Here is a 13,865-nt window from a genome sequence, read left to right as displayed (position 1 = left end):
AGGTTCTTAATCTATGCGGATGACGTCACTTTGTGGTCCGTGCATAAAGATATATCTAGACAAACTCAACAGCTTCAAGAAGCCCTTGATGTGCTGAACAACTATGAATACACACTATGAATAGTAAGACAGCTACTTGCGTCAAGGTACACTGGATTCAAGGCCATTCAGCAAACCCTCACAACATTGCTGCTGACCAGCAGGCACACTGCCCTCCTAATCCTGATCCTCCACCTATTCCCCTCCCACCCCAACCCCGTAACTCGCTGCGAGCCCGTAAAAATGTTCTCCGGCAGGACACACGCGCTCTTATCCCACCGTGTGTCTGCTCCCTCCCCCTTCATCTTACTAGGGCGGAGGAAGTTGTGCTTAGGAGGCTTCGGGCTGGGGTGGCCCTTACACCGGCTGTTGTCTCAAGGTGGAACTGGTCGCATTTACCACTGGGTGCTACGTGTCCATACTGCTCCATTCCTGTGGTGGAATCAGATGCATACCACCTAATATGGACATGTACGGGTTTACAATCGGAACGCTCGCGTCTCCTACTGCAAGCCGGCCTCCGCTACAGTGTGACAGCCAGCTATGACCGCTGGATACATGACAACAGATTCCACAAAACACTGCTTCAATTCATACACAACACAGGCCTCACAGCACACATATAATACACATATACGCTCCAAGAATTATGCCTTAAGGGCAAGCCTTTATCGCAATAAAAATAAAAAATAAAAACTGCTGTGCCTTTCCGTGTTGCAGCAAGCAAAAGAGGTGGGCGTAGGCAATGCGTGGCGGAAAGCATGCGTCAACGCTGTTGTAAGGGTGCACTCTCCTTTTATGTGGCGCGCCAGCCATATACAGAAATTTGCTGGATAGATGTTATCTCTTTCGATTTCGAACTCAGCTGCGGCAGACGGTATAATGCTCTTTGAGCTATGTTACTCGAAGATGTCGTCATTATTTGCATTAGAAATCGAAATGCATAATTGACTAATTAGCAAAATTTAACCAATTATGTTTTTAACTACTCCCATTACGGCCCATATATTCAATTTATATGGCCGCTGAGTTCGCAAGGCGTATCAACTTAGAACGAATTCTCAAGAGGACACCAGTTTCGAGATATTGGACGCTACAACGTAAAGCTATTCCAAACTTTTCTATTCCATTTCTGCAATCAGCTCGCCACGATTGGTCAACATATTTGAGACCACTTCCACTTTGCTTGTTAGTCACGCGACGTAAGGACAACCACAAAAACTCTTTAGCTGATATGACATAAAGACACTGATTATGCATGATTAGATTGAACAACAGAAAAACAATTATCTTATTCTAAGCATTTTTCAACATCGGTCCTCTGCTATTGGCCAAATGTTTCCGGGCTGAGCCCACTTCGCCTGTCTTTCACACGACGTCACAAAAGCACAAGAACTCACCACGTCAACGTCACGTGAGCGCACTAAAAATGCAATGATATGCCGAACAAAAACGATATTTATTATTCAGGATAGCCGGAGACTGCCGCGTTCCGAAATGAATACATGATGGCCGCTTGCGATCGATCTGGCATTGGCTGCTCGGAGCTGCAGGGTTGAATAGATTTATTTGCGCATAATAAATATCTTGCGTGGCACAAAACGTTGTTGAGCTCTTTGACACGCACAGGACGTCATTCTGCCAACTTTTCTTCGCTGAGGATCCGTTTTAGCGACACTTCTGCCCTTCCGCTGCAAGCGCCGCGATTTTCTTCCGGACACAGAAATCTACGCAAGCGGAAGTCGACCAATTGCCGCCGCCGGTACTGCCCTCCTCATTCGAATATATACTTTCACTGCGCTAGCTCAGTTCCACCAAAACTCGCTCCAGTTCTGCGTGCTCCTCGCTTCGTAGTCAGCAAATTATACAAGAAAAACATGTCAATGTCGGCAATGTTATTCGCTTTGAAAGCTAACAAAAGCGCTCTCCCATCCACGAGGAAAGCGTTACATTGGCCTCTTGAAACAAAGCTGCATGTCACCGCCGATGCATGCGTTGGCGGTTGCGTAAGTTGGGCGTCAGGAGACTGGAATAAAAACAGACTGGAATAGTTTTACGTTATAGGGTCCATTAATTATGAAAGTGTGCAACAAGATACACTGGAGTTCCGATCATTTTTGCGCTTCAGTACATAAAATGGCATTTTATTAAAAAGTGAGCGGAACAACAGTAAATTTTAGCTGCAAGTTTGAAGGCGTAATCTCAAAACCGGTACCATCTTCAGAATTCGTTCCAAGTGGATATAACCTTTAAACTCAGCGCTTACAATGCCGACCGCCTACGCTGTTAACATGTGCAGCATCAGGACTGGCTGAAATTTTCTCTTATAAACAATTTTAGCGTAAAGTTCTAGTGCATTCGGATCCCGGGACCAAATTCACAAAGATTTCGGTTCGTGAGTTCCGTTTGTCATTGGCCGGTCGCCCTTCGCTAACAGTGTGCCCGCTACATGATTGGTTGGAATTTTCCCATTCCGACAATTCTAGCCCAAGATCCTTGCAGAGCGCAGCTCTTAGGTGCCCGTTCCTGTGGTGAGCGTCGGCGTCGTCGTCGGCAGCGTAACCGAGCGGACGAGCGCAACGAAAGATGAAAATGTGAAAGGGGCAAGATCGAAGAGGTGCGAGGAGAAAAATGGAGAGGAGGGTGCTGCGGAACGATGAGGCGGAAAGCGGAGGAGGGTATGGCGAAAGCGTGAGAAGAAAAGCGTAGTGTGCCGACGATGGCTACGAGATGGCGCCAGATTAGCGCGAGTTATCTGGGAGGTGTGTCGGCGGCGGCTGCTGTGAATCGCGCCCACGTGTCACCCACGAGCTGGCTCTTGCGATATCCAGGTTCGCGAGGCAATCGCGCGACACTCTGCTCTGTTTGAAAAGTGGCGGACGAGAAAGATTTTCCGCCCCCAGCTAATATATCGCGAAATCAAAGCACGTATACACCTGCGCCCAAATTTCGCATTATGGAGTATCGTAATCGTCGGTGAATTTTTTTTCTTGTGAGTACGGGCCCCTGGTATATTCGTCTGCCGTTCTCGGCACAATGCCACAGATTATAAAAATCTAAGCATCAAGGAAGATAAGACAGTGGTGTTGCCCGGACACTCTAAATATGCATCGGGAGTCTTCGCCTGAAGTCATGAAGTCCATATTTTTCTATTCAGATTTTCCGGCTGGTGGTGGTTATAGCTGGAGATTCGTGGACAGGAAAAATGCGCAGCCTTTCACCGGGATAGCTCTACCAAAACGGCTTTCTAGGTAACGTGACGAAGGGCAGTCACCATCCCAAACTTTAGGTTGGCTGTCACTGCATAATATACCAGAGTGGTTTCGTTTTACCCAACTCATATCTTTCTTTTTCTCCTTGTTTGTTAAGGTGTTTCTATATTTGGCACAATATTATTGTATTGCAGCCCCCCCCCCCCGTAATGCCTTTCAGGGCCTTTAGGGTAAATAAATAAATAAATAAATAAATAAATAAATAAATAATATATTCGGGCAAGTAGTTGAGTGTGCGACTTGGACGCTCCTCAACACCTTCGCTGCATTCCCTTCCTTTCTTATATACATTTCTTCGCTTATTCAGCAGCCTAGCGTTTTCGACATCCCTGCGTGACATTTTTCGAGAATTCCTTGCTGCTTCGCAGGCTTTACACAGTCGGCTTGGAAAGTAAGGTAGAAAGCAATATCATCATTTCGCGCAATAAGCTACAGTGGGAAAAGCTCTCCATGTGATGCTCCATTAGAAGTACGCAATGTACTGTGTCGACAGTTGCTTGCGCTCCTGTACTGTTGCCGGCTTTATTGATTGTTGCACAGAGAATAGCGGGCACAAGTTCAGGACGTAAGCATATTCTGATTTGCCTAGGTTAAGGCAAGAAAGAAAGTTACGATGTGTATAACGTTACTCTTGCATTAATGAAGATGATACTGGTGCAAACCAGCAACGACACGCGAAACTGCCACAAAATGGCATGGTGGTGAATTTTCCAGTGTCAAAGAACCAATGTTTACAGCGTCCCGTACAATATGCAGCACAAGTCTACCACTTAAAAATAACAAAAATGAAACCGCCCCACACGCAGGCACCCCGATGATGTAGATCTGTGGAGCGGTGGCATCTCTGAGAGGGTCCTGCCGGGAGCCATGATTGGTCCCACCTTCGCGTGCATCATCGCGAGGCAGTTCTCGAACCTGCGGAGAGGCGACCGCTTCTGGTTTGAAAACCCGGGCCTGCCGTCGTCTTTTACACCAGGTGAGTGGCACCGACCATTTCCACCAAGAAAAGATGAGGAGAGCAGCTGCACCTGACAAAATAAAGAATAAGTGTTTTAACAGACGCACAAGCTCGTGAACGCGCGCACCAAATTTCAGGCACCATTTATTTATTTATTTATTTATTTATTTATTTATTTATTTATTTATTTATTTATTTATTTATTTTGTTGATATTTCCCGCTGTGCCATGACCTTCTACGCGATGCTTCTACGATGCGGCTCAAGTGCAAATTTGTTCATAGCTGGAGTGAATACACTATAATGGCATGGAGAATATGTGATTCGAGAGATTTTTTATATCGATGACGACGATACTCCACAAAAAATAGGAAGCTTTTATATGTGTTATCAAGCAGCATACATAGATCGAGCGCTTCCGCGCACTGACTCTTCCTGCTTCTTCTCCTTCTTCTTCTTCATGTTTTTTTTTTTTTTTTTACTGACAGAGCAACTCCACGAGATCCGCAAAGCCACGCAGTCCAAGATTATTTGCGAGAATGCTGACGACATCCCCACAATCCAGCTATGGGTCATGAGGCTGCCACATCCAATTTAGTAAGCTCTGATTCTTGTTTGTTGCTGGTTTATCAGTGAAATCGTTATATTCTGTGAACAAGGCCCGTCAGCTGGATATAGACAAATATAAAGCTCGAGTAAGCATGCCACTTCGTCACTGCGTTCAGTAAGTTGTGGCAGAATGGGCCAAATACAATCAAATATTGTGAATAACCCGAATTTTCATGACAAGGTGAGAACCTAAACTTCATTTATCAATTCTCAGCGTTAAATACAGAAAAATGTTCTAAATGCATTTACCAAGCGCTGTGAACGTTTGTAGAAACAAAGGAAGTCTGATCCTAAGAATGAAGTTTGCTGTACGTGATGACTGCAGCGGCTGTTATAGACAAAAACCTAAGTTTTCAAGAAAAAGACGTAAGTTTTCTAAACAATAAAATGCTGCCATCGTGACATTTTCGGCCAGTAGGGAATATATTGCTAGCTCAACTATAAGTAAACGGTAAATTATCAGCAAAAAAGAAGTGTTAAATGTAGAGTCAGCCAAATTATTACTATTTCGGTACCGTTACGCCTACTTAACGAAGAATGGATCAGGAGAGAGTTTCTTTATCGAATCTGATGGCAGGCTGGCCTAATATAGGCAAGCGGGACGTGGACTATAAAGCACGTGCTGGCAAAAAAAAAAAAAAAAAAGCTAGAACAGTAAGAGCTTGTGCCACAACGTCTTGCGTCATTCTCTCGTTCCAGCAACCCAAGGTTCCGATGCGAGGATATACCGGGCATCGATCTGCGTTACTGGCAAGAGGACCCTGTGCACGGCGGATTTTCGTTCAAGAAGTAGTGGCCTGTGTGTGCTTGTGCCGAGAGTTTTTTTTTTTTTTTTTTTCATCCGTGCCCTTGGCCTTGAAGGGGCCCAGTGAAGTGCCTGTGACGCCGCCCACGGATACGTTGCCACCCATTCGCTTTCTCCCCCTGACGGATATACGCTGAGAAGATGCCAAGTGTGTGTCGCCTTCGTGATTGCCTACTGCGTGGTGCGCGAGTTGTCGTTCTTGCATCTGCGTCGGCGACGACCGAATACAACTACGACACGCTCGTCTACGGGTTTAAGGAAGACGGTTATAGAAGCGACCAACGACCACTCCTGGATCTTCCACCTCCCAGGCTTTCTTTTTTTACTAATGTTTATTTTCTTGGCAGTTCCGCTTGTGCGCTTACCGAATCTGCATATTTATTGTTCGGCGTCTACGTTTTTTTCCCCAATCGTCTGGCAACATTGGAATGTAACCTCCTGCAGCGCGGTTAAAGAAAGAAGCAGCATCTGACGACATTTAATACAACTTATAGCTTGGTCGCAATTGAATGATAACCCCCAAATTGACCCGGTGATGGCCAAATTGCTACTTCGCGCAGAACGCTAAGAATCTTTGCCGTACTTGTCGCTAATATTGTTAAGGAAACTAGTTAACGTGTTATCGTGCTAACGTGTTAGGGAAACCTGGTTACCTTATTAAGCTACACGATGCTGATGATGAATGATGCACCATATTATAGTAAGACTGAGTAAATATCTCTATCGCGTCAGAGTTTTTGCTATCTGTATATAGTAATAAGACCACTGTGGTCATGTACAGCCTATTATGAAACTGAAAAAAAAAGAGCATGAATGTCGCAGATAAATGCTGGTGCCGCATTGAGCACTGCTCCAATATTTAATCCATTAGAAATAAATTAGGCAGGTCGTTAGCAGGGACTGAAAGAGCAACGAGCCTACAAATGTATTTACAGTCAGTTTTGTACATTATCTCAGTTTACGTAGGTGAACTGAAACAGCTTGCGCGCCTGAAGTTTAGAAGTGGCGAGAACACATTTTCTCTTCTTTATCTGTTTCTCTTCACTCAGAGCGGGTACTAAAATGTTTAAATATGTCCAAGGCCCCGTCGTAGTTCAGCAATTCCGCCGGGCGCAATTTCTTCGTTTCAGGCTATTTATATAGATAGATGCTTTCCTTCTTATCGAATTCACGCTCCCACGAACCTTTCACCGGTGCTAACCGAGCTTCGATGAAACGTTCGTGGTAATACTATGTCTGCTTCGAGGCCTAGGTAACGATATTTTGTGCCTCTAACACCTTTTTTTTTGTCTTCAGGCGTCTTTTTAGGCTTGCTACTAACACCACATATCGCATATAGATAAAACCAGACGTCATCATCAAACTCATGCCAGATCGTTCTATTAAAGGGGTCTTCATGTATATTTAAGTTTTACTTTGTCACGCTTCAACAAGCTATAACATTCGCTTTATTAATTAATGAGTTGTTCCGCATGCGCTGAATTCTCGGTGATGTCCTCATAGAATGCCACAAATCTTGCCGTTGAACAAGAGGTTTAATTCCTAATTTTTCTTCTCAGAGCTAAACGCATATACGCTGTGCTTTAGTCAACATGGGTACATACAGAATTTTCGCAGAGCAAGAAAAACTTGCTTGGTATGCTATGGTTACTTCTTCAAAGGTTGCACTGAAAGGAATGAGTCAGTGTGTTTGTTTATAGAGAGGTTGGGGCCAAGTTTCTGTAATGCTGTATTCATAATTCGTGTGCAAAACCACGTAAAATCGAATGACAGAGAAAATTAGCGTAGTTCACAGTCCGTACACCTAGAAACGGACAGTGAGTAAGCCACCAAAGTACGCATGTTATGTAGGAATCGAAAAGTGGCAACCAAAATCAACGTTTGGTAACTACTGTATCTGGCAGCTGCCAATTGGAAAACTGACTGGCTGCCAATAATAACAACTGAGCTCACTGTGGCCATTATTCTTCTTCTTTGCATCAATGAGTTTGTGCGCGATCAATGCTTACGACAGTCTGTGATTGGTGAGGAGTTTAAACTCCCTCGTGCAGTGAACGCCAAAGTTTCGAGCACTGAGCTCTTAAAAGTTTGGTCGTTGAGAACGGAGATGTGTTTTGCCAAATGTGACAGCGTCAGACAGTAACCGAGAAGATCGCGAAATGTTATCACGCGCACAGCGGTAGACTTGTAGAGCACTTTTGTAATAAATATTTTCCTACCTCTACAAGCAGCGAACGTTACCGTTCATTCGGCTTTCCACGAAGAACAAGACGTGCAGACATGAATCCGAACACTTTGTTCTTATGTTGCGCAATCATTTCTCCAAACTTTCCAAGCAGAAATAATAACACGTATTAGAAGCTTGGAATCAACACGAGCGTCACTAACGATTGCCATATGATCATAAAAATAAAAAAAAATAAAAAGCTCCAGAGAGCAATTTCTTACAGAAGCGATCAGAAGCACGTGCTCAGTTGAAATCATGCCACTGCTTACGCAAACTAATAAATATTAGTGGCGCCATTAGGGAGTACTAGGTTTTCCACACCCAAAGTTCGGGTACGCAAAACGCCGGGCGTTTGAAAGAACGCAAAAATGAATACAAAAGAACAAAAAAAAGAGTACGAGATAACGCAAGCACGCCCGTGCGCCTTTGGGTACGCAAATACGCTTGGGTGAGCTATGTCAAAAGCTCCCAGTTCTTTCTGTAATTTTTATTCATGGAGGAAGAAAGAAGACTCCGAGAAATCATGAAATCAGGCAGCAAGCTTCGGCAAGCCAAACTCCTCTTTAGGGGCACAGCTGCGCGTCGACTCCGGAGAAATAGGCCCTCCATGGTATTTTTATGGCTAGGGTAGAATACTGTCACATGATGCTTCCTCCTAGTTTTCTTTTTCTTCCTCCATGTTGTTTTTTTTTCTCTCTAGCGAGAATCCAGCCAGGTAATCCAGCTTCACAGTGTTTTCAAAAGCCTCGTACGACACCAAAGGAAACAAGCGATCAGCTTCATCTGCCTATAAAGCGTTCCGCGACCACTGGGAAAGTCGAGTTGCGCACAGAACGGTGCCCGCTTTTCGTTCGCCAAGTAACGAGATTCCTGCGCAGCCCCCACTTGCAGGCAATATCTCAATCCCACACAGATAGACATGCTGTTTACTGGATGTTCTTGACGGCTTTCAATCAGAAAGAAAAGAGTAACGTAGAAAACAGAAAGGAAAAAAAAAAAAACTAGCAGAAGGACAAAGCCTTTCGGTGAACGACAGCTCATTGTTGTGGTATATGATGTGGCGCGAAGTACGCCCATGAAAGCGAGAAGGTGGGGACGTGCATGCGCGTTGATAAAGAGAGGCTGCAGCGCCCGGTGAGCCGTTTGCATGCGAGAATAGGCCAACCGCGCCCCGCTGAACCGCGAGTCATATAGCGCATACATGATGCGGCCAACGAACGCGGCTAGCTGCGAGCCACGATGTGGTCCGAGCTCGGCCACAGCGGCGGTTCCGTTGTTAAATGAAGCACGAAGGGCTTCTGTCTACGCGATTACCTCGGCAACGCCGCAGCTGCGGCTAACAAACGACGCAAAATCGTGCTGCGCGAGCGCTCAAGCACGCACTCTCGGACGCTTGCCTGTGCCTGCTGACTTTACGGTGCATGGTGGAATTTTATATTGTTTCGCTTTTTCCTCTCGCGTTGTGTACGTAAGTTTGCATGAGGTGAAGAGGGGAAAGAAATGGCTCGTTTATGTGCTGAAAGGTAAGTTGGTATGCCGAAGTGACAAAGAACCCTATTGGGGACATTTATTTTTGTTTGTTCATACATGTACAAAGACCGAAGTAAATTGAAGTGAATCAGAGCTATACTTGCGAAAAAGAAAGCATTTAGTTTCTACGAGATGGTGTGTGCTGTATTACGAATAGCAAACCAGCGTGAAAGACATGAATCATGGGAAAACGCCGGACACATACAGGCATTTCCCCACGCCTTTAGCGCTGGTTTAGTATCCCTAATGTCGAAACAACTAATCCAAGTTTCCATCTTGGCCCTATGCTACATTCCCTATAGTCTTTTTCAGCTTACACGAAACTAGAAGGTTTAATTTTTCTATGAATAAATCTGTTGTGCCATAAGTGACGAAAACCGAAGAGCACAAATTGAGAATTTATGTACGTGTGTGGTAAACGTACCGATAACTCTTTAAAGTTTCCTTCAAACTGTCTGCCTGCGTTTGACTTGAGGTCTGATGTGGCCAATTTAGTACATTGCACAATTTTAGTGGTCAGCTGATCGCCATTATACATATGCATACTTATAAGATGGTTTCTGTGACGTGATCTCCACGAAATAATTTTTTTAATAGCGAAGCTCTTAGCCTCTCGGTGGTCGAAATTTCCTTCTTACGAGCTTTGGTGTCTGCAGTGTGGATCAGCACTGACGACTGACCTTAGGAAGCTTTGGTGGTAATGTTCAGGGCCTTATACATTTGCATGATCGCAGTACTAGCTAACTGTCTGACAAATTAACAATAGGATTTGATATATTTTTTTCTTTCTTTCTGGCTCAGCAGCCTTCTCTTTACAGAGCGGTGGCGCAAGCCTTAGCTTGCGTCACACACACACACACACACACACACACACACACACACACAAGCACGAGCGCGCGCAAACTATACGAGTCTCTTGTTAAGCGGAGTTACAACGGACGCCTTGAACGCATCATCGTTTCAGGGACAGCATGTACATACGCACGTAGCGCAATTAGAATCCATTCTATTCGCAAGGAGTGTTTACTTCCTCATTACCATGCAGCAGCTGAAGCGCGAAGGCGAGCTTTCGGGTTGTTTTTTTTCTCTTTCCGCACATGGCCACCGCCGCTACTGCCGCGGAAGCGCGGAGGCGAGCATCATCTGGTGGTGCTGCAAAGAAGCCAACCGAGCGCGTTGCGCGCGTGCTCTGCTGTGATTGGTTGGCCTGTTCGGCCACAGAACATCCATACAGTTCCACGGTCACGAATGCGACCAATGTGTGACCAATGAGAACGAAGTTTGGGTGTGATTCCGAAACGACCGAGAATATCGTTCTCTAGCTTTGTGTTTTACTACAGGCTTTGTCCCCATAGCGCCCATGCGCATATGCATGCGCATGCAATGTAAAGTACCCATATCCGTCCATACGGCCACGATCCGTGCTAGACGTTGCTAAAGTACTAGTTTTGATGTAAAGCCTTAACATTTGCGTATGTAGAAGGTACTAATGCACTTCCATGCTCACAGGCAAACGACGAAGATCTTCGATCTCCTAAAATGTAGTGCAGCTCTTCAGCGGGAAGTGGGGGTCAGGCGTAGAGTGGGACAGACCGGCCGTCCCGTTATCTCGCCACTGTGTGCAGGGCAAGACGCTGCGGAAAAGCCGCCTTGTACGTTTTAATGACGCTGCTCGTAAAACTAATTGCCACTCGCTTGCAGGGCAGAGTGGCACCGGCGGATAATCTTGCACTTTTGCGTGCGCAGTACATCAGGAACGCCAAAATGTTCTCGCTATTATAACGTCAGGCCTTCTCCGCAGTCTTCGCCAAAGGAAAACGCGACAAGCCTCCCGGTTGATGCACCAGCCTCGAAAAATATTTATCTCTCACGAAACCCGCACACACACGCAAACACACGCGCACGCTTGTACGATTCAGACGCTATGTGCACGCCCTCGCGCTCACCCGTGTGCGCACGCTCAAGTGTGGAGGGAGTTCTCGACATTTATCTGTTTGTACGCTTTTCTGATTTTTGCAAAATATTTGCATCTGAAGAAAGAAAAAAAAAAGGGCGAAGTAGAGAATTCCTAAGGCGCTTCTTGCGGAAAGAGGAACTACAGTTTCTCACGCCTTCCATTGTGTCTCTATAGTAGGTAGCTTGAATATAGACTCACTAGAATAGATATAAACCTCAGCTGTTCTATGCAATAACCTTGTCATTCTAAGCGGCCGCGACTTGAGTCCGGGAACTCTGCCTCAATGCGGCATATCTCAAGGTACCTAAGCGGCCGTAAGTAGTCCTGTCCCAGCTGACGAAACACAAGCGGTATTGTTTTCACAGAGATGAAGCGAGAGTATGTGAGAAAAGTGAAACCATGTTGCCGTTGATGTAATCTAATTGGCTGCGTTGCTCTGTCAAGAATCTCAACGGCGGCCTCCTGTGAGGAGATCGACATTGCGAGGCTGTCAGATTGTTAGGAAGATTTGTCAGCTACATTGTGCCAGAAAGCTGTAGGATATAATTGAGAACGAGAAAGACACAGTGGCTCTAACTTCTTCTTTAGTTCATGGCTGCAAAGTTCTGCCTGTATAGAAATGCTTGACCAGTACCAATGAGCTAACATTTAGTCTATAGCTTATGTGCCAACGTTCTTCTTTTCGCTCTTTCCTTAGTAGCGTTGACTACAACACTGCCGCGGCATCCCGTCATACGCGCCAGAGTTACATGAAAAGCAAATGGAAGTTTAAACTCTGTTTACCGCAATTCGCAAACATACGAAGTAAACCCGGTGAACTACTTCCTGAAAACTCGCAGAAATACAACAGTGAGGCTAAGCACAAAGGATAACCGTTGAATTTTCGACTTTCAAATGGTGAGTGTTATTTATTGAAGGAAGCAACCGAATTTCAGTGAAAGACTTGTTGCAGAGTAAATGAACATCTTATGACAAACCCGCTTAGTAATACGGCTGCCACTAAAGATGTATCTAAAGAAACATCAATAAATGTGTCCACCATACGCAGTTTATTCTGCCCGCAATCGACATCCTGTCCTGCCTCGCAGAGGAAGGTTTCCCATAAGCATCACTCTTATTGTTTGTCTCTCACACGTATCTGTCACGGCGTAAGAAAAAGACTCGACTCCAGAGAAGTCAGAACTGCTAGCAAGCCGGCGATTATCGCACTCACTATGTCCAAAGGGAACCTATCACTGCTGTCCTTCTAGCTGGCTCACCTTGAGAATGCGGTATATGCATGCACTGCACGAAAAACAAAACAAAACAAAAAATCAACGAGAGAATCGGCAAAAAATAAATAAAGAAACATAAATCGGTCCCGGAGCGCAATTGCGCCGAAACTTTCCACGGCAGAAACAGATTGTCTCGCGATACGACACCCGAGCGCGGCCAGCTCGCAAAGCATGCAGTAAGCAGCAGCGGCGACCATTCTGCTCCGCGTCGCTTTGGCTGCGCGCGGCCGGACATTCTCAATCACCAGAACAATCGGGGCTACTTAGCGACCTTAACGCCGATGCCGCCTAAAGGTGCGAGGGAAAGAGCTTTTTACGTTTCTAGCGTTTTCTCTTGCCACTTTTTTTTTTTGCTTTATGCGATGGTTAAGACAGGCGAGAAATACTTTCTACGGTTTTACTGCGCGCGCTAAAGCTTCGCGTTGCACCCGCTTACGATCAACAGCGTATACGATCGTCGATCCGGGCGCTCGTTTTATTCCCGCCGTAATTAATTGAAACTGGGGTAGCTCTCACCATCTGTACGAAAACGCGTTCATTAAGGCTTGACCGCAGGAGGCGTGTTGCGGTTGACCTTCACACCAATTGCCTTTCTGTATATATATATGGCGGTGCTAGATGTGGTCCTGAATTTATCGTACGTGCCGAAGTCATAAAAACGACTAATGACCGTAATAGCCTTTCCACAACACAAACATAGCTGCGACTTTAATTCATCGCATCTGTAAAGTGCAAACCAGGACTGTGATATCGTTGACATTATATGTCGGTTGAAAATCGGCATTGCAGAATCACTAGATATATCTAAGGTTTCTGATGCATTCCTTTCTTCCCACAGAAGGCCTGTCACCAAGGCGCCTAGTTTGGCTCTTGTGGTTCTGTTTTAACCTCGTTGAAGCTTCGTGCTGGCGTTATCCTTCTTTTTTTTTTTTTTTTTGGCTCATCCGATTTTTATTTCATACTTGTCATATCTTTCCAGAGTAACTTGTTAATAGTAGCAGTAATCATTAAAGAGTTAAGGTCTTCTCCATTTAGTTTTATTCAATTCAGGTCGTAATAGGATAAATTCGAAAAGAAGATAGAGTTATAAACTAGCATGATTATCTGTGACGGGAGAAGAAACGGCAGCCTCGATAAAACTCGCACTGTCCATGACAATTTAGTGCCTTCTTGACATATTCATTACAATACATGT

General features: G+C 45.2%; 1 protein-coding gene across 1 annotated transcript in view; it reads left to right on the top strand.

The window, feature by feature from the left end:
• LOC126536242 (salivary peroxidase/catechol oxidase-like) overlaps window positions 1-7,909 on the top strand; it is a 147,925-nt gene extending 140,016 nt beyond the window's left edge. The window contains exons 14-16 of the mRNA XM_050183135.2: window positions 4,118-4,287; window positions 4,757-4,865; window positions 5,577-7,909. Of these exons, the coding sequence (XP_050039092.1) occupies window positions 4,118-4,287; window positions 4,757-4,865; window positions 5,577-5,670 (373 nt within the window). The 3' untranslated portion in view covers window positions 5,671-7,909. The remainder of the gene's footprint in view (window positions 1-4,117; window positions 4,288-4,756; window positions 4,866-5,576) is intronic.
• Window positions 7,910-13,865: the final 5,956 nt, after the last annotated feature.

The sequence above is a fragment of the Dermacentor andersoni genome, chromosome 4 (assembly GCF_023375885.2).
Source record: "Dermacentor andersoni chromosome 4, qqDerAnde1_hic_scaffold, whole genome shotgun sequence".
Taxonomy (NCBI): Eukaryota; Metazoa; Arthropoda; class Arachnida; order Ixodida; family Ixodidae; genus Dermacentor; species Dermacentor andersoni.
The sequence above is the reverse complement of the archived record's forward strand: the minus strand, read 5'-3'. Positions and strand labels throughout refer to the sequence as shown.